This window comes from Leucoraja erinacea, chromosome 31 (assembly GCF_028641065.1).
Source record: "Leucoraja erinacea ecotype New England chromosome 31, Leri_hhj_1, whole genome shotgun sequence".
NCBI lineage: Eukaryota > Metazoa > Chordata > Chondrichthyes > Rajiformes > Rajidae > Leucoraja > Leucoraja erinaceus.
Genome location: NC_073407.1, coordinates 4,010,311 through 4,029,121, shown reverse-complemented (window position 1 = coordinate 4,029,121; position 18,811 = coordinate 4,010,311). Strand labels below are relative to the sequence as shown.

At 46.4% G+C, this 18,811-nt stretch overlaps 1 protein-coding gene across 1 annotated transcript in view; it reads right to left on the bottom strand.

The window, feature by feature from the left end:
* garnl3 (GTPase activating Rap/RanGAP domain like 3) overlaps positions 1 to 18,811 on the bottom strand; it is a 266,990-nt gene that overhangs the window by 99,360 nt on the left and 148,819 nt on the right. The window contains exons 5-7 of the mRNA XM_055659725.1: positions 9,909 to 10,027; positions 4,947 to 5,011; positions 570 to 633 (exon numbers count right to left, since the gene is read on the bottom strand). Of these exons, the coding sequence (XP_055515700.1) occupies positions 570 to 633; positions 4,947 to 5,011; positions 9,909 to 10,027 (248 nt within the window). The remainder of the gene's footprint in view (positions 1 to 569; positions 634 to 4,946; positions 5,012 to 9,908; positions 10,028 to 18,811) is intronic.

The following is an 18,811-nucleotide window of genomic DNA, read 5'->3' as shown; positions in this document are numbered from 1 at the left end:
AGTGGGACAGGCCCTTTAGATTTACAGTCCTGACTTTGGATAGGATGAGAACTGGCATTGTACTAAATGAATGGCAGTGAACCCTGGCGATAACGGGGTGGGGGATGGTGTCCGTTATTGCCGATTGTCCGCTATAACAGAGTGAGGTGGGTGAAGCTTAACCCAGGGCAGGGAGAGGGAAGAGACGTGGTGTTGAGTGGGGGTGGGGGGTCTACAGACGGAGAGCAGCAGAGCCACCGGCCCCACACACGGTGCTCCAAGGACGGGTCCAGTTCTCACGCCACCTTCATGCCGCTCGCTCTCTCTCCTCCCCCAACCAGAAGCTCCCGCCGCAGAGGTGGCGGAGTACGGGAGTCAAACTATAACACAAGTCCACTATATGGAGGGCCGATATTACAAGGGTTTACTTATCGACCATTTTCCCCAATCGAAAACTTTGATACAACTGCGATCTGATATATGATAAAAAGAACTAATACCCAATGTTGCTGCCGCTCGTTGATAATGTCAGCTGTACACACACAAACTACAAAAACACAAGAGCAACCCTTGATCAAGCAGGAGCTTACCTTCTGTATCTCTGGAGTAAATATTTCCCGAGGGCCTTTCTCAAATTTGTCAAGGTTCATGGCACTGAAAAATAATTTGGAGGTTGACAAAGATATTCAGTGCAATGTCATCTCAGGCAAGCCTTCATTACAAGTGCGGTAGCCCTGTAACCAGGGAGCCATGCACAACTGCAGATGCTGGTTAATACACAAAAGGACACAGGGTGCTGGAGTAACTCAATGGGTCAGGCAGCATCTCTGAGGAGCATGGGTATCCATGTTCGGCAGAGATGCTGACTGCCAGACCTGCTGAGTTACTCAAGCACTCTGTGTCCTACCATATAATATGCATCCGCTCCTGAATTTCCTTCATGAATCGCGTGCCAGCAGTGAGCAGTGAAGTAGTTGAACTCAGCATCATGTTCAGCATGGATATTGTGGGCTGGAGGGTCTGTCTCTTGCTGTGCTGCTAAATATTCTACAAGGTTCAGATTCACACTTTGCCTTAAATCCCTTTTCCTACAAAGTAACATTAGCAAATTTGCAGATGACACAAAGCTGGGTGGCAGTGTGAACTGTGAGGAGGATGCTATGAGAATGCAAGGTGACTTCGACAGGTTGGGGGAAAGGGCAGATGCATGGCAGATGAAGTTTAATGTGGATAAATGTGAGGTTATCCACTTTGGTTGCAAAAACAGGAAGGCAGATTACTATTTAAATGGCGTCAAGTTGGGAAAAGTGGAAGTACAACGGGATCTGGGGGTCCTTGTACATCAGTCTATGAAAGTAAGCATGCAGGTACAGCAGGTAGTGAAGAAAGCGAATGGCATGTTGACCTTTATAACAAGAGGAGTCGAGTATAGGAGCAAAGAGGTCCTTCTTTTGTACAGGGCCCTAGTGAGACCACACCTGGAGTATTGTGTGCAGTTTTTGTCCCCTAATTTGAGGAAGGACATTCTTGCTTTTGAGGAAGTGCAGAGTAGGTTTACAAGGTTAATTCCCGGAATGGCAGGACTGTCATATGCTGAGAGAATGGAGCGACTGGGCTTGTACACTCTGGAGTTTAGAAGGATGAGAGGGGATCTTATTGAAACATATAAGATTGTTAAGGGTTTGGACATGCCAGAGGCAGGAAACATGTTCCCGATGTTGGGGGATCCAGAACCAGGGACCACAGTTTAAGAATAAGGAGTAGGCCATTTAGAACGGAGACGAGGAAACACTTTTTCTCACAGAGAGTGGTGAGTCTGTGGAATTCTCTGCCTCAGAGGGCGGTGGAGGCTGTTTCTCTGGATGCTTTCAAGAGAGAGCTAGATAGGGCTCTTAAAGGTAGCAGTCAGGGGATATGGGGAGAAGGCAGGAACAGGGTACTGATTGGGGATGATTAGCCATGATCACATTGAATGGCGGTGCTGGCTCGAAGGGCCGAATGACCTACTCCTGCACCTATTGTTTATTGTCTACCTTATTTAGACTTTAGACTTGAGAGATACAGCGCAGAAACAGTCCGCACCGACCAGCGATCTCCGCATACGAACACTATCCCACACACACGAGGGCCAAGTTACATTTATATCAAGACATTAGGGACGGTTCGTCTAGAGAGGCTATATGGATGAAGCCGAGGAACAAGAAAGGAATGATCATCTTGTTGGGGGTGTACATCAGACCCCCAAATAGTCAACGGGAATTAGAAGAACAAATGTGCCGGGAGATTTCAGACAGCTGCAGGTCAAATAAGGTTGTTGTAGTAGGAGATTCCAACTTTACCAATATAGACTGGGGAAATCATAGTGTGATGGGTTTAGATGGGGTGCAATTCCTCAAAAGTGTTCAGGAGAGCTTTCTTAAACAGTATGTGGAGGCCCCCACATGTGAGAGGGCAATGCTGGATCTAGCATTGGGAAATTGGGAAGAGCAAGTTAATGAAATGTTTGTGGAGGAGCCTTTTGGACCAGTGACCACAGTTCCATTAGGTTTAAGATAGTTATGGATCGGGACGGAGAGGGTCCACGTGTTAAAATGCTCAACTGGGGTAAGGCCAACTTTGAGGGTATGAGAGAAGGTCTCGCTCAAGTTGACTGGAGCAGGTTATTTGAGGGGGAAGGAACATCAGCCAAGTGGAATATTTTAAAAGTGTGCTGAAGAAAGCTCAGGATATGTATGTCCCCGTTGAGTGAAGGGCAAAGCAGGCAAACGTAAGGAAGCTTGGCTGATGAGGGAAATCAAGGAGTTGGTCAAAAATAAGAAGGATGCATGGGACAGGTATAGGCAGCTGGGATCAAGTGCATCCCTGGAGGAGTTTCGGGAACTAAGGAGAAAACTAAAAAAGGAAAATAAGGGGAAAAAGGAGCCAGGAGATAGCTCTGGAGGGTAGCATTAAGGACAATCCCAAAATATTTTATAAAAAGATAAAGGAGAAAAGGGTAACTAGAGAGAGAGTGGGACCTCTCAGGAATCAAAGCGGTCACCTTTGTGTTGAGCCACAGGAGATGGGCAAGGTCCTCAATGAGTATTTCTCCTCTGTATTTACCGAGGAGAAAGACAGTAGGACGGAGGAAATTGGAGCAGGCACTGGAAGTGTCTTGAGAGCAGTCAGTGTTACCGTAGAAGAAGTACTGAAGGTATTGTCGTGTATGAAGGTGGACAAATCTCCAGGGCCTGGTCAGATATATCCGAGGACATTGCGGGAAACTAGAGAGCTATATTGCGGGAGCCCTGGTTGAAATTTACGAGTCGTCCTTAAATACAGGAGTGGTGCCGGAAGACTGGAGGGTGGAAAATGTTGTGCCTCTTTTCAAGAAGGGCTGCAGGGAAAATGCTGGGACCTATAGGCCGGTGAGCTTAATATCTGTAGTTGGAAAGTTACTAGAGAGTATTCTGAGGGATAGGTTATACAGACATTTGGATGGGCAAGGGTTGATTAGGGTCAGCATGGTTTTGTACGTCGGAGGTCGTGTCTCACAAATTTGATTGAGTTTTTTGAAGACGTGACCAAAAAGGTCAATGAGGGCAGAGCTGTAGATGTTGTGTACATGGATTTCAGTAAGGCATTCGACAAGGTTCCGCATAGTAGGCTGCTCTGGAAGGTTAGATCGCATGGGATCTAAGGAGAGATAGCTGAATGGATAGCAAATTGGCTTCATGGAAGGAAGCAGAGGGTGATGGTGGAAGGTTGCTTCTCGGACTGGAGGCCTGTGACTAGTGGTGTGCCTCAGGGTTTGGTGCTGGGCCCGTTACTGTTTGTCATCTACATCAATGATTTGGATGAGAACATACAGGGCAAGATTAGCAAGTTTGCTGATGATATAAAAGTGAGTGGTTTTGCAGATAGTGAAGATGGTTGTGAAAAATTGCGGCAGGATCTGGATCGATTGGCAGGTGGGCGGAGGAATGGTTGATGGAATTTAATACAGATAAGTGTGAGGTGTTGCGTTTTGGGACATTGAACAAGGGCAGGACCTACACAGTGAATGGTGGGCCTCTGGGAAGTGATGTAGAGCAGAGGCATCCAGGGGTACAGGTGCATGGGTCGTTGATGGCCGAGTCGCAGGTAGATAAGGAAATTTTCAGCTGACTGGATAGCACACAACAAAAGCCTTTCACTGTACACGTGACAATAAACTAAACAGAAATGGGAGTAGGTGAAGTTTTGGGTCTGAAGAAAGGCCTCAATCCGAAACCTCACCTATTCTTTTTCTCCAGAGATGCTGTCTGTCCCGCTGAGTTACTCCAACATTTTGTGTCTGTCTTACACATTTAGAGTATTGTGTTCAGTTCTGGGCACCATGTTATAGGAAAGATGTTTTCAAGCTGGAAGGGGTGCAGAGAAGATTTACAAGGATGTTGCCAGGGCTCGAGGGTCTGAGCTACAGGGAGATATTGAGCAGGCTAGGACTCTATTCCTTGGAGTGCAGGAGGACGAGGGGTGATCCCATAGAAGTAAATAAAATCATGAGAGGAATAGATCGGATAGACGCACAGAGTCTGTTGCCCAGAGTAGGTGAATCATAGCTTTAAGATGAGGGAGGAAAGATTTAATAGGAATCTGAGGGGTAACTTTTTTACACAAAGAGTGGTGGGTGTATGGAACAAGCTACCGGAGGAAGTCTGAAGAAGGGTTTCGGCCCGAAACGTTGCCTATTTCCTTCGCTCCATAGATGCTGCTGCACCCGCTGAGTTTCTCCAGCATTTTTGTGTACCGGAGGAAGTAGTTGAGAGAGGGATTTGGCCCAAAGGTAGGCAGGTGGGACTAGTGTAGATGAGACATGTTGGCCGGTATGGGCAAGTTGGGCTGAAGGGCCTGTTTCCACGATATATCACTCTATGACTCTAACAAGAGTGACTAGCACACCCCCCCCCCCCCCCCCCCCCCCCCCCCCCCCCCCAGCAACCTACCTTAGAATAGATTTGACAGAAAGTGTTTTCGTAGGACTATACGGAAGGCAAATTTTCTGTGTCCCCTGTGGTGGCAAGAGAAAAAAGAGTAATTCTGTCAGGAAAGATGTCTAGAATTCTCTGCCCCTGATCTTTGCCAGGGTTCAGTGGCAGGTCCTGTTGTGGTGGCCTTCGACACACCAGGTAACACTCATTATTTCATCTGGTCACATTTAACCCACTAGACCCCATCCATCCAAAGAACCCCAGCTCTCCCCCTGAATCCTGAAACTCCCACTTGAAACAAATTCTTCCCTTGGAACCCCCTCTCCTGCTGAACCACATCCGTCCTATTGAAAGTCACCTCTCCCCCTGATCCCTGAGTCTCTCCCCTGAACCCCATCTTTCTTTGAGGACCTCAACTCCCCCCTCCCCCCTCCCCCCTCCCCCAACCCTGAACCTCCCCCTGAAACCCATTCTTCCCACTAACCCCTGAACCCTGAGCCTCCCACTAGATCCCATCCCTCTCTGTCCATCCCTTTCTCTCCATCCCTCCTTTGGAAGGAATGGGGAAATCTAGGATCTTGGACGAATCTTGGGCGACGTTGGATGAATCTTAAATCATCTTGGAAGGATCGTGGATCTCAGACCAAGAGGAATTCTTCATCCTGAATACCCTCACCCCAAACTCCACACTTGATGCTCCCTCCAAGAAGCTGGAGTCGCAATGACAGGCAAGAGGTGGAGTAACATAGAAACAGAGAATAGGTGCAGGAGTAGGCCATTTGGCCCTTTGAGCCAGCACCGCCATTCAATATGATCATGGCTGATCATCTGAAATCAGTACCCCGTTCCTGCTTTCTCCCCATATCCTTTGATACCATTACTCCTGAGAGCTGCATATATTTAACTTTCTCTTGAAAACATCCAGTGAATTGGCCTACACTGCCGTCTGTGGCAGAGAATTCCACAGATTCACAACTCTCTGGGTGAAGAAGTTTTTCCTCATCTCAGTCCTAAATGGCCCACCCATTATTCATAAACTATGACCCCTGGTTCTGGACTCCCCCAACGTGGGGAACATTTTTCCTGCATCTAGCCTGTACAATCCCTTAAGTATTGTATATGTTTCTATAAGATTCCCTCTCATCCTTCTGCCTTCAAGTGAATACAACCCCAGTCGACCCATTCTTTCATCATATGTAAATGAAAGGGTGGACCACGGGACAATGGACTCCGTTGCCACGTCAAACGGTTCAAGATGGGACAAGCCTGAAGAATGAAGAGTTATTAAACCTTGTGCAGACAGTAACAAAGCTTTGATTATTATCACGCTGACTTGGAAAAGCAGCCAACACAATCAAAGACTCGTCCCACCCCGGTCATTCCTTCTTCTCCCTGCTCCCATCCAGCAGAAGGTACAGAAGCTTGAAAGCGCGCACCACCACACTCAGGAACAGCTTCTTCCCCTCTGTTGTCAGCCTTCTGAACGGTCCTTCCATGAGCTCGGGTACTGTCCGATTCACCTCTACCCCATTGCGGACATTGGACTTTGTCTGTGGAACTGATGCGCTACAATGCTGAGAACTATATTCTGCACTCTGTATCTTCCCCTTTACTCTACCTATTGTACATGAGTTTGACTTGATTGTGTTTATGTATAGTATTATCTGATCTGTTTGGTTAGAATGCAGAACATTTTACTGTGCATCGATACACATGACAATAATAAATTTAAACATTCATAATATAATTCATAATAAAATAATATCCATTAATTCATTCATTCATTTATTTATTCATAAACTAAAACCTATTATGAATACTCATAATGGATATGACCGAGTTTGTGAATAAAGTGAACAAAAGCCTAAAGGGAGTGAATGAAGAGTTGAGATGGGATCTCCATTCTCCCCCACTTCCTCCCCTATCCAGCAAGGCCAGCAGCATCATCTAGGACCAGTCGCACCCCGGCCACTCCCTCTTCTCCCCTCTCCCATCGGGCAAAAAGTACAGAAGTGGGAAAACACACACCTCCAGATTCAGGGAGAGTTTCTTCCTAGCTGTTATCAGGCAACTGAACCATCCTTCCACAACCAAAGAGTAGTGCTGAACTACTATCTACCTCTTTGGAGACCATCAGACTATCTTTGATCGGACTTTAATGGCTTTACCTTGCACTAAACGTTATTCCCTAAAGGGGCTGTCCTACTGTACGAGCTAATTGAAGAGCTCTCCCGAGTTTAAAAAAAAATCAAACTCGTGGTAAGCAAGTAGAATGTATGTAGCGAGTACGTCGGAGCTCGGGGATGTCTCTTAGCGGCTCGTAACGTTAACGGCAGGTACTTGGGAAACGCGGTAAGCTCGGGGAGACTCGTGAAGACATGTTGAAAAATGTCCACGAGAGCCCCGAGTACCTACGAGTGGCCATTACCGTAATTCTCCGAGTTCGAATCAGGGGAAACTTGGGAGAACTCTTGAAGTAGCTCGTAAGGTGGGACAGCCCCATTATCATGTATCTGCACACTGTGAATGGCTCGATTGTAATCATGTATTGCCTTTCTGCTGACTGGTTAGCATGCAACAAAGGCTTTTCACTGTACCTCGGTACACGTGACAATAAACTAAACCTAAATTAAACCTGTCCCACTTTGATGAGATTCGCTTCTCTCGCTGTTCCTTGTCTGCATCCCCGAAGGTGCACTCTCAAGTTCAGAGCCAGCTTCTTCCTGAAACTCCTATTGCAGCCCGAGAGAGTCAAAATCCAAACAATGCTAGATTATTTCCCCTAACACTCAACCATATAGTTTAGTTTCATTTTGTTTAGAGATCCAGCACAGAAACGGGTCCTTCCGTTCCCAAGTCCACGCCGACCATGGATCACCCGTTCACCCCAGTTCTATGATGTCCCACTTTATCATTCACTGGCTACACACCAGGGCCAATTTACAGAGGGACAATTAACCTGCAAACCCGCACGTCTTTGGGATGTGGGAGGAAACCGGCATGTTGGCCTTTATAACAAGAGGAATCGAATATAGGAGCAAAGAGGTTGTTGTACAGAGCCCTAGTGAGACCACACCTGGAGTATTGTATACAGTTTTGGTCCCCTAATTTGAGGAAGGACATTCTTGCTATTGAGGGGGTGCAGCGTAGATTTACAAGGTTAATTCCCGGGATGGCGGGACTGTCATATGCTGAGAGAATGGAGCAGCTGGGCTTGTACACTCTGGAGTTTAGAAGGATGAGAGGGTAGGTCATTGAAACATATAAGATTGTTAAGCGACTGTCACAGTCGTAGCAGGTAGCTGAAAAAGTGGCTACTGGACCCCCCTCCCCCTCCCCACCCTTTGACAATGTCCACGACAACCTACCACCTCGTCGACGTCAAGCTACGGCAAGCTACCGACAACCGCCGACCCATTAGGACGTCCACCTATGACCATTGGCGTATCTCATTGAAACATATAAGATTGTTAAGGGTTTGGACGCTAGAGGCAGGAAACATGTTCCCAATGTTGGGGGAGTCTAGAACCAGGGGCCACAGTTTAAGAATAAGGAGTAAGCCATTTAGAAAGGAGACGAGGAAACACTTTTTTCTCACAGAGAGTTGTGAGTCTGTGGAATTCTCTGCCTCAGAGGGTGGTGGAGGCAGGTTCTCTGGATACTTTCAAGAGAGAGATAGATAGGGCTCTTAAAAATAGCGGAGTCCGAGGAGAAGGCAGGAACGGGGTACTGATTGGGGATGATCAGCCATGATCACATTGAATGGCGGTGCTGGCTCGACGGGCCGAATGGCCTACTCCTGCACCTATTGTTTATTGTCTATTGAAACCGGAGCACACGGAGGAAATCCAAGGTCATGGGGTGAAGGTGCAAACTTCATACAGACAGCCGCTGAGGTCAGGGTTTAACCCGATCTCTGGCGCTGTGAGGCAGTGGCTCTACCCGTTGCACCACTTATTCAAATAATTCAGCAACGTGGGCAATTATGACCATCTGGTTTGGGTGATGTAGCCACATGAATATGTTAATGTTACAAGGCGTGAGTCAAAGGCTGCAGTCACACATTCATTACCATTTTTCTACAGGATTTTTGAATAAAGATTCCATAAATACCTTCTGTTGACATTAAGTTAATCGATACATCCCGAATGGTTGCATCATTTATAAATACAGGAATCACATCAGGCATCTTCCAGACACCAGGTAGTGTATTCATTTTAAAAGATTTGTTACATAAAGGTATAATTGTGCCTCCTTTTAGATTTAGAGTTTTAGTTTTAGATTTCCAGTCCTGATTAAGGTTCTTTCATCTGAAACAGACTGTTTTACTTTGGATTAGTTTAGTTCAGAGATACAGCGTGGAAACAGGCCCTTCGGCCCACCGAGTCCGTGCCGACCAGCGCTCCCCACACACTAACACTATCCTACACACACTAGGGGCAAGCTACAATCTTACTACCTGATTAGCCTACAAGCCTCTACGTCTTTGGAGTGCGGGAGGGAACCAGAGCACCCGGAGAAAACCCACACTGTCACAGGGGGAACGTACAAACTCCGTACAGACAGCACCCGTGGTCGGGATCGAACCTGGGTGTCTGGCGCCGTAAGGCAGCAACTCTGCCGCTGCCCAATGACGTAGAGGTGATTCGGACAGGACCCTGGGTTATGTAACAACCGTTTTTGTAGCCTGATAACAGAGGGGAAGGAGCTGTTCCTGAGACTGGTGGTGCGTGCTTTCAAGCTGTTGCTCGACGGAAGCAGGGAGACGGAGGAATGACTGGGGTGGGACGTCTATGATTTCTTTGGCTGCTTTTCCAAGGCAACGTGATAATAGCCATTCGCCGGGCAGCCTGACCTGTGGAGTATTTCCAGCTTTTCCTGTTTTTATTTTAAATATTTAACTTCACTTTGCACGGCTCCAATCTCCACCGCAGCCCGTCCGGTAGTTGCCAATGATCTGTCGATTGGCACACTTACTGTTTTCTTCCAGAGGATGGCCCGGTACTGTGGCACACGTTGATTGTTCTGATCAGAGAGCACAACCGAAAGAAAGAAAGGGTTCTTTTCTGTGTCTGTGCCCACGTAATTCTGATGAACTGAAAGGGAAAGATAAAAATAGTTAAGAACCACGCCTCCGCTTGGGTGAAACGCAGACCTCAAAGGAAATCCTCGTTGTACTGTAACATCTACCTATAACAACTTTCAACAATGTTCAATAATTCAGTCATTCAATCCAGCGGTATGAATATTGATGTCTCTATTCAAATAACCCTTGCATCCCCACTCTCTACGCCCCTCCCCCACCCTAGTCATTGTCAATGTCGGCATGTTGCGTCTCATTGTCTGTAACTCATTTTCACCTAGCTCGCAGCTAACAATGGTCTGTTTCCTTTTATCATCGTTACTTTTTTGCACATCTCCCATTTCATTTGTGCCTGGGATCGACGCTCCAACCACGGCCTGCGGATTTCAACATCGCAGTCTCGGGTAGAGACTGAGTCGGGAAGCTCCAACGACGCAGCAGGTTCGACCAGCCCCGACCCGGCGTCCGATCGTCTGGCTCGGGGAAGCTGACATCCACCCCGATGCAGAGGGCCAGACCGCCGGCTACGGGAGCCAAGATCGTCCTGTCAACGGAAGGCTCGAGGCCCCCAACCGCGGGAGAGCAAAAACAGGAAGAGATTTGAACTTTTTTTTCACCTTCCATCGCAGTGAGGAATGTGGGGGAGTCACTGTGGTGGATGTTTATGGTAAAATGTATTTTGTGTATTCTGTTGCTTTTTATTGCTATGACTATGGCAAATGAAATTCCTCGTATGTTGCAAACATACTTGGCTCATAAAATATGATTATGATTATAAATCTCTCTATATCTCTCATTTCAACTGTCCCATAACTCTCAGTCTGAAGAAGTGTCTCGATCCGAATCATCACCTGGTCCTTTTCTCCAGAGATGTCGTCTGACCCAGAGCCTTCAGTACACGAAAGCCTGGCCCTTCGGCCCAACCTGTCTATGCCCCTTCTACATTAGTACCACCTGCCCACGTTTGGTCCCTATCCCTATAAATCTTTCCTATCCATGAAATCAGAACCTATAACGTGATTTGACACTTTACTGTCTCCATAGTACAGGGCCCCGAAAGAAGGGACAACAATATTTGGCCTTTGCAGCTATATCCCGTGTATGAATTCCAGGCTTGAATAGAGTGGATGAGGAGAGGGTGTTTCCACAAGTGGGAGCGTCCAGGACCAGAGGGCACACCCTCAGAATTAAAGGACGTACTTTTAAAAAGGAGATGAGGAGGAATTTCTTCAGCTGGAGGGTGGTGAATCTGTGGGATTGATTGAAGGCCAAGTCATTGGGTATTTTTAAAGCGGAGATTGATATGTTGTTGAATACTAAGGGTGTCAAGGGTTACAGGGAGAAGGCAGGAGAACGGGGTCAAGAAGAAAAGATAGATCATGAGATCATAAGATTATAAGATCAGCCATGGTTGAATGACAAGGCAAGCATGATGGGCCGAATGGCCTAATTCTATTCCTAAGTCATCTTAATGAGTGAACGTGTGGACCAAAATAAATTATGCACCTCCCTAATCAATTATGCTCAACTGTCTGCATTTATTGATGTTATCTTTCATACCTGCTACCTGTATGGTCTAAGTCTATGATGCCCCTGATATTGATAGTGTGAATAGTCAGGCAACTCTATAACTGGATGGGAATAATTATGCAGATCTGAACATTCACCTGTATGCGTATATATAAATAATTAGGCAGATTTGTACCACATATGTAAATGATTAAGAACATTTACCCATTGATATGAATAATTATGCAAACCCATTTATTCAGATGAAAAATCATGCAAATTGGTACTTTATTAAATTATGCAAATCTGTGCCAACAGATGTAAAATAATCCAAATGTACTTGAATTTCAATGATCTAAAAATTACCGGTAGACTCAAATAATTATTCAAATCTGTACCAAAAGATATGAATAATTATGTAAATCTAAACACAGATGTGAATAATTATGCCAACCTATACCTACAGGTGAATCACTATCCAAAACTGCACCAGGTTATAAATTAACATGCAGATTGGGGTAATTATTCCCAATGTAGGCATATATTCCTATGTAGGCATATATTTGCATAATTATTCATATATGATCTGGCAGATATGAATAATCATGCATCACTTTCCATCAATGGTCATGAATGTTATTAATACATTCTCGGTGTGACAGGTCTACGAACCGAATAAGAAAAAATAGACACAAGGAGCTGGAGTAAACCAGGGGGTCAGGCAGCATGTGTAGGAAATAACGGCAGATGCTGGTTTAAATCGAAGGTAGACACAAAATGCTGGAGTAACTCAGCGGGACAGGCAGCATCTCTGGATGGAAGGAATGGGTGACATCTGAAGAAGGGTCTTGACCCGAAACGTCACCCATTCCTTCTCTCCAGAAATGCTGCCTCTCCCGCTGAGTTACTCCAGCATTTTGGGTCAGGTAGAATCTCTGGAGAAAATGGATAGGTGACGTTTCAGGTCAGAACCCTTCTTCAGACTGATTGTAGGGGGAGGGGAGGAAAGCTAGAGGAGAGGAGAGAAGGGGCAGGACAAGGCCTGGCATGTAATAGGGGAACATCCTTTTTATGTCCTTTTATTCTGAGGCTACGACCTCTGGCCCTACATCTTCTCCACATCTACTCTATCCAGGTTTGGGCCGCTTTAGTTTCAATGGTGAGGGTGTTAAATGTGTTTGGTGTGTTCTGTTGTTGGTGGATGGGCTGTTGCCAGGTCTGTCCATGCGTGGGTCAGTAGAGTGGAGAGGAACCACAGTGAAGGAACCACAGCTGCAAGGTGAGGTGCATGTACTAGTGTTTGTTCAGCAATTCATGTGACCTGACGCAAACCTGTAGGGTGCATTCACCACTGCGAGAGTCCAGGGGGGGGGGGGGGGGGGGGAGTGTGTTCGCCAGTTATGGGCCTGACCCACTCAGGCGATTTTTTGGGCGACTACAGGCGACTGCCGCAAAATATTCAACATGTTGACAATTTTTTGGCGACAGTGGCGGCAATTTTCGCTGTCGTAGGTTGTCGCCAGGTGTCGTAGGTGAATTCCCTTAAAACTAGTCCCTGGCAGTCGCCTAAGTGGGACAGGCCCTTTAGTTATCTAAATTGGAGGATTCACTGTTCATGACATGCTTCACAAGGGTCCCGATCCAAAACATCACCCATCCATGTTCTCCAGAGATGATGGAATGGGTGACGTTTCGGGTCGAGACCCTTCTTCAGAATGTGACCCAAAATGTCACCCGTTCCTTCTCTCCAGCCTGTCCTGTCCCGCTGAGTTACTCCAGCTTTTTGTGTCTACCTTCGGTTTAAACCAGCATCTGCAGTTCCTTCCCACACTTCTCCACAGATGATGCCTGACCCGCTGAGTTACTCCAGCACTTTGTATCTTTCACTGTAGTTGCATCTGCCATTCCCTGTGTCGACATGGATACTGGGACTTTGGTGAGCTCAAAGGATGCGGAATCCGGTGCCCGGCTGAACTTAAATGACAACTCTTTTCTCGAGAAAAAATATTTTTGCCCATTTTCTCCTAAAAATTCAATCCTTGCCTGCTGGGCTTTGAAGCTTTGTCTACTGTAGAGACAATGAACTGCAGAGGCTGGAATCTTTCACAAACTGAAACATCACCTATCCATGTTCTCCAGAGATGCTGCCTTGCCTGCTGAGTTACTCCAGCATTTTGTGTTCTTTGAGCCATGCAATTAGCTTTCTTCTATTTGGACACAATTCATGACCCAGTCTTAAGGGTCTGTCCCACTTAGGCGATTTTTTTCGGCGACTGCCCGCAACTGTCACAGTCGTAGCAGGTAGCCGAAAAAGCTGCAACTGGTCACCCCACCCACCACCCTTCGACAACGCCTACAACAACCTACCACCTCGTCGACATCAAGCTACGGCAAGCTACCGACAACCGGCGACCCATGAGGACGTCCACCTATGACCATTGGCGTATCTCATTGAAACATATAAGATTGTTAAGTGTTTGGACACGCTAGAGGCAGGAAACATTTCCCGATGTTGGGGGAGTCCAGAACCAGGGGCCACAGTTTAAGAATAAGGAGTAAGCCATTGAGAACGGAGACAAGGAAACATTTTTTCTCACAGAGAGTTGTGAGTCTGTGGAATTCTCTGCCTCAGAGGGCGGTGGAGGCCGGTTCTCTGCATGCTTTCAAGAGAGAGCTAGATAGGGCTATTAAAAATAGCGGAGTCAGGGGGTATGGGGAGAAGGCAGGAACGGGGTACTGATTGGGGATCATCAGCCATGATCACATTGAATGGCGGTGCTGGCTCGAAGGGCCAAATGGCTCCTCCTGCACCTATTGTCTATTGACTATTGACCAAACCTACAACAACCTACCAGGACACAGACGACAACCTACGACAACCAAAGTCAACCCATGTCCAACCGCGACAAACTACGACCTTGTCGGCGACAACTGAAGACAATTCAGTCGCCGGTTGATGTAGGTAGTCGCCAATAGAATTCACCGAAGTCAGCACCCGGCGACAACCAACGCCACCCGGCGACAACCAACGCCACCCGGCGACAACCAACGCCACCCGGCGACAACCTACGACAGCACCTGTGACAGGAGCAGACAAGCTACGATAAGCCCACAGTTGCCAAAGAGTTTCGACCATTTCAAAGTCCTGTGGCGACCAGAAAAACATTATGACTCTTTAGGCGACTTGAAGTGACAACTCACGACCATACAGGCGTCACCCCGTGACCATGTGGCGACAACTAGTCGCTTGCAGTCGCCGAAAAAATCACCTAAGTGGGACAGGGGCTTACCTCCTTCGAACCACCAGAGGCAATCTGGAGGAACAGCACCTCATATTTCTGTTCCCAGTTTCCAAGATCCTTTTACACTCTTTGCATTCCCCATTTCTTGTGTTTCCTTTAAACATTGTGGATCAGCTGGAAAATTCATCATACGATTTAAATAGCTCACCACTTTACGACTGATGCCAACATAATAGGTCAAATGGTCTCCCCTGTGCCTTAAATTTCCACGATTTCTACGAGGGAATAGATCGGGAAGACGCACAGAGTCTCTTGCCCAGAGTAGGGGAATCGAAAACAGAGTAGTGCTTTCGGCTGAACGCACTATGGGAACTACACTCACCCCCCCTGCAGGAACTATACATCAGGAGGTGCAACTGCAAAGCCAACAAGATCATGGTAGACCCCTTCCACCCCTGCAACGGACTGTTCCAGCTGCTACGGTCGGGCAAACGCCTCCGTTGCCATGCTGTGAGAACGGAGAGGATGAGAAGGAGTTTCTTCCCAGAGGCCATTAGGACTGTAAACTCGTATCTCTCCAGGGACTAACTTTACGGTACCAATTTACTGTTGTGTGGTGTATTTTTAAATTTGCGTTTTTTTTTCCTTTTTCTTCCCTCCCACAATTATGTAATATGTGAATATGTGATTCTGTTCCATTCTGTTTGTAGTTTGTTTGTTTGTTTTTTTGCACAAAGTCCGCGAGCATTGCCACTTTTCATTTCGCTGCACATCTCGTATGTGACAAATAAACTTGACTTGACTTGACATAGGTTTAAGGAGGGGGGGGGGGGGGGGTGTGTAAGACACCCGAGGGGTAACCTTTTCACGAGTTGCATTTGTGGTGATTTCTCCAACCAAGTAATTCCTACATCCCTCCTCCATCCAAGTCATCTTGTTGAGTCTCATTGTTTGTTACTCGTTTTCACCTAAATCACATCTAACAATGGCCTGTTTCATTTACCATTGTTACTTTTTTACACATCTTTCGTATACGAGGTAGTTGAGGCAGGAACATTTGGACAGGTACATTGAGAGGGCAGGTTTGGAGGGATACGGGCCAAACGCAGGCAGGTGGGACTAGTGCGGATGGGGCATGTTGGCTGGTGTGGGCATGTTGGGCCGAAGGGCCTGATCCCACGCTGTATCACTCTATGACTCTATGATTCTATCTCAAGCCTGTAAAGCCCTGCCTGTGGGAAAAGCTCAAGTTGCTCTGAAAGAGTGCTTTAAATGAATTGAATGCATGATATCAAGCCTTTATGTTGATGAAAGCAGACCACGCTGAGATGCTCAATTGTGGGAGAGATTTGTTTCAAAGGGCTTCTGACGGCACAGAGTCCTTTTGATGTGGAAAGGCCTTGTAATACAAAGTGAATGGCTTGCTTCCCCCATGGAGCTTGACACTTCATTATAGAACACCCCACAGAACACCCCACATCCTCAACACACTCTTGCTGAGTGTAACGTCATCTCAACGACTAGCTCTCTTTTGTTCAACAAACTCATGGAAGCCTGCCTACCTTTCTGTTCATCAAAGCAAAGACAAAAACTGCAGGAGCCCGCAAGGCTTAAACAGAAACCGAAAATGCTGGACAGCTCAACAGGTCAATTCCATTCAGAGCACGAAGGAGCCTTTCTGTACAATGAGCCAGAGCCAACACTCAGTCTGCCTGGACCTACCTGATCTCCCAGTTGCCTAACACTTTAACTCCCCCTCCCATTCCCACACTGACCTTCCTGTCCTCGGCCCCCTCCATTGTCATAGTGAGGCCCCCCAGCGCAAATTGAAGGAACAGCGCCTCATATTTTAGAAACATAGAAAAAGAAGTGCAGGAATAGGCCATTCGGCCCTTCGAGCCAGCACTCCCATTCAATATGATCACGGCTGATTATCTAAAATCAGTACCCCGTTCCTGCTTTTTCCCCGACATCCCTTGATTCCGTTAGCCCTAAGAGCTAAATCTAACTCTCTCTTGAAAACATCCAGTGAATTGGCCTCCAACTGCCTTCTGTGGCAGAGATTTCCACAGAATCACAACTCTCTGGATGAAGAAGTTTTTTAAACCGTGACCCCCTGCTTCTGTACTTCCCCAACATCGAGAACATTTTTCCTGCATCTAACCTGTCCAATCCTTTAAGAATTTAATATGTTTCTATAAGATATCCTCTCATCCTTCTAAATTCTAGTGAATACAAGCCCAGTCGACCATGTGCTCTAATTTTGCACACTAATCTCTTGTCTGGGACCTTGTCGAAGGCTTTCTGAAAGTCCAGATACACCACATCCACTGGCTCTGCCTTAAAGCCCTGTCCCAAGAGCTCTCCCGAGTTTAAACATAAATCAAACTCGTGGTAAGCACGTAGAATGAACGTAGCGGGTACGTCGAAGCTCGGGGACATCTCTTAGCGCTAACGGCAGGTACTCAGGAAATGTGGTAACTAATGAAGATTTTTCAACATGTTGAAAAATGTCCACGAGTAAAATATACTCGGGATGTAAAAATTTGATACTTTTTAACTCCCAGTTATACCACAGTAGCTCGTGAGTTTACCGTAGTAGGACCTGGTGTCCTATATCACTATTGTACATTCATGATGGAAATAAGAATACTCAGTATATTCATTACCTTTGAATTGTAGGTTTATGTAATCCTCCCATAATTTCTGAGTTCCATATCTATCAGACATACAGAATGTTGCAAGGTAATATCTTGCCCAAACTGAGTTGTGACTTTCTATCTCAATAAATATCACAATATGTTCCATTGTTTCAGCCACATTATGACAAAATATAGAATGTAAGTTATTTGTTATCAGTCACCCCATTCCAGAAACAACAGTACTTAAAGAAGAACATTTGTTTTACTAATTTACAAGCATGTACCATACATGGTCCGTTGATCCATATTCAGCACAATGCTGTGATAATTGCATAAAAGGTCCAATAAATTTGGTGTGGAATGATAATACATCTCAGTATTCATTTCGGAAAGTCCCAAGCTATAGATACTTTTCCCCCACCCCCAATCCCCCTCGCCCGATCTTCATTGAACCTACCATTGACCAATGGTAAAATGCTCGGACTGGAAGTGTCGTCTGCCCCGACAGCTCGCAAGAGGGTGAACCTGTTATCAAGAGGCACCTCCACCGAGGCCTCCAGCACTTGTTTCATCCCCTTCCTCTCCGTCTCTACCCGTCGCACCTCTTGTAGTCTTGGAGTGACGAGCTGACTGTCGGTCCTGTCCAGGAAGCTTCCGTCACCCCGGATGGACCATAGGTCATCCAGCTGCTGCTCCAGTTCCCTAACTCGGCCCTTGAGGAGCTGCACCTGGACACAGTTCCCACAGGTGTAGTGGTCGGTGACACCAGCCGTGCCCCTGACTTCCCACATCCTGCAGCAAACGCACCGCAGTAATATTCCTGCCATCACGTCAATAAGTTTAAATATTTAAATTAAATTAAACACACAACCGAACAAATGTAGCCCCCTCGCAGAAGACTCTTGAGACAAAGACTAAAAGGCCTGTCCCACTTGGACATCATTTGCATGTGATTCAGGACATTTTATACTACTATTGTTTGTTTGTTTGTTTTATGTATAAAAATATATATGATTGGAGAATTCAATGTTCATACCAATGGGTTGTCAGCTATCCCAAGCAGAATATGAGGTTCTGTTGCTCCAGTTTGCCTGTGGGCTTTGATGGAGTTGCACGAGGCCATGACTGATGTGCAAAGAAAAGGAAGCTGATCCCATTACTAAATGGTTCAAAGAACACAAAGTCCTGGAGTAATTCAACGAGTTAGGCAGCATCTCTGGAGAACATGGATAGGTGAGGTTTCGCTTTGTGAAAGATTCCAGCCTCTGAGGGTCCTTATGTCTACAGTAGACGGCTCAAAGCCCAGAGGGCAAAGATTTGATATTTAGAAAATGCGCAAAAGCATTTATCTCACGAAAGAGATGTCGTTTGGAAATGAGTACCGACATGGATGGTGAAAGCAGA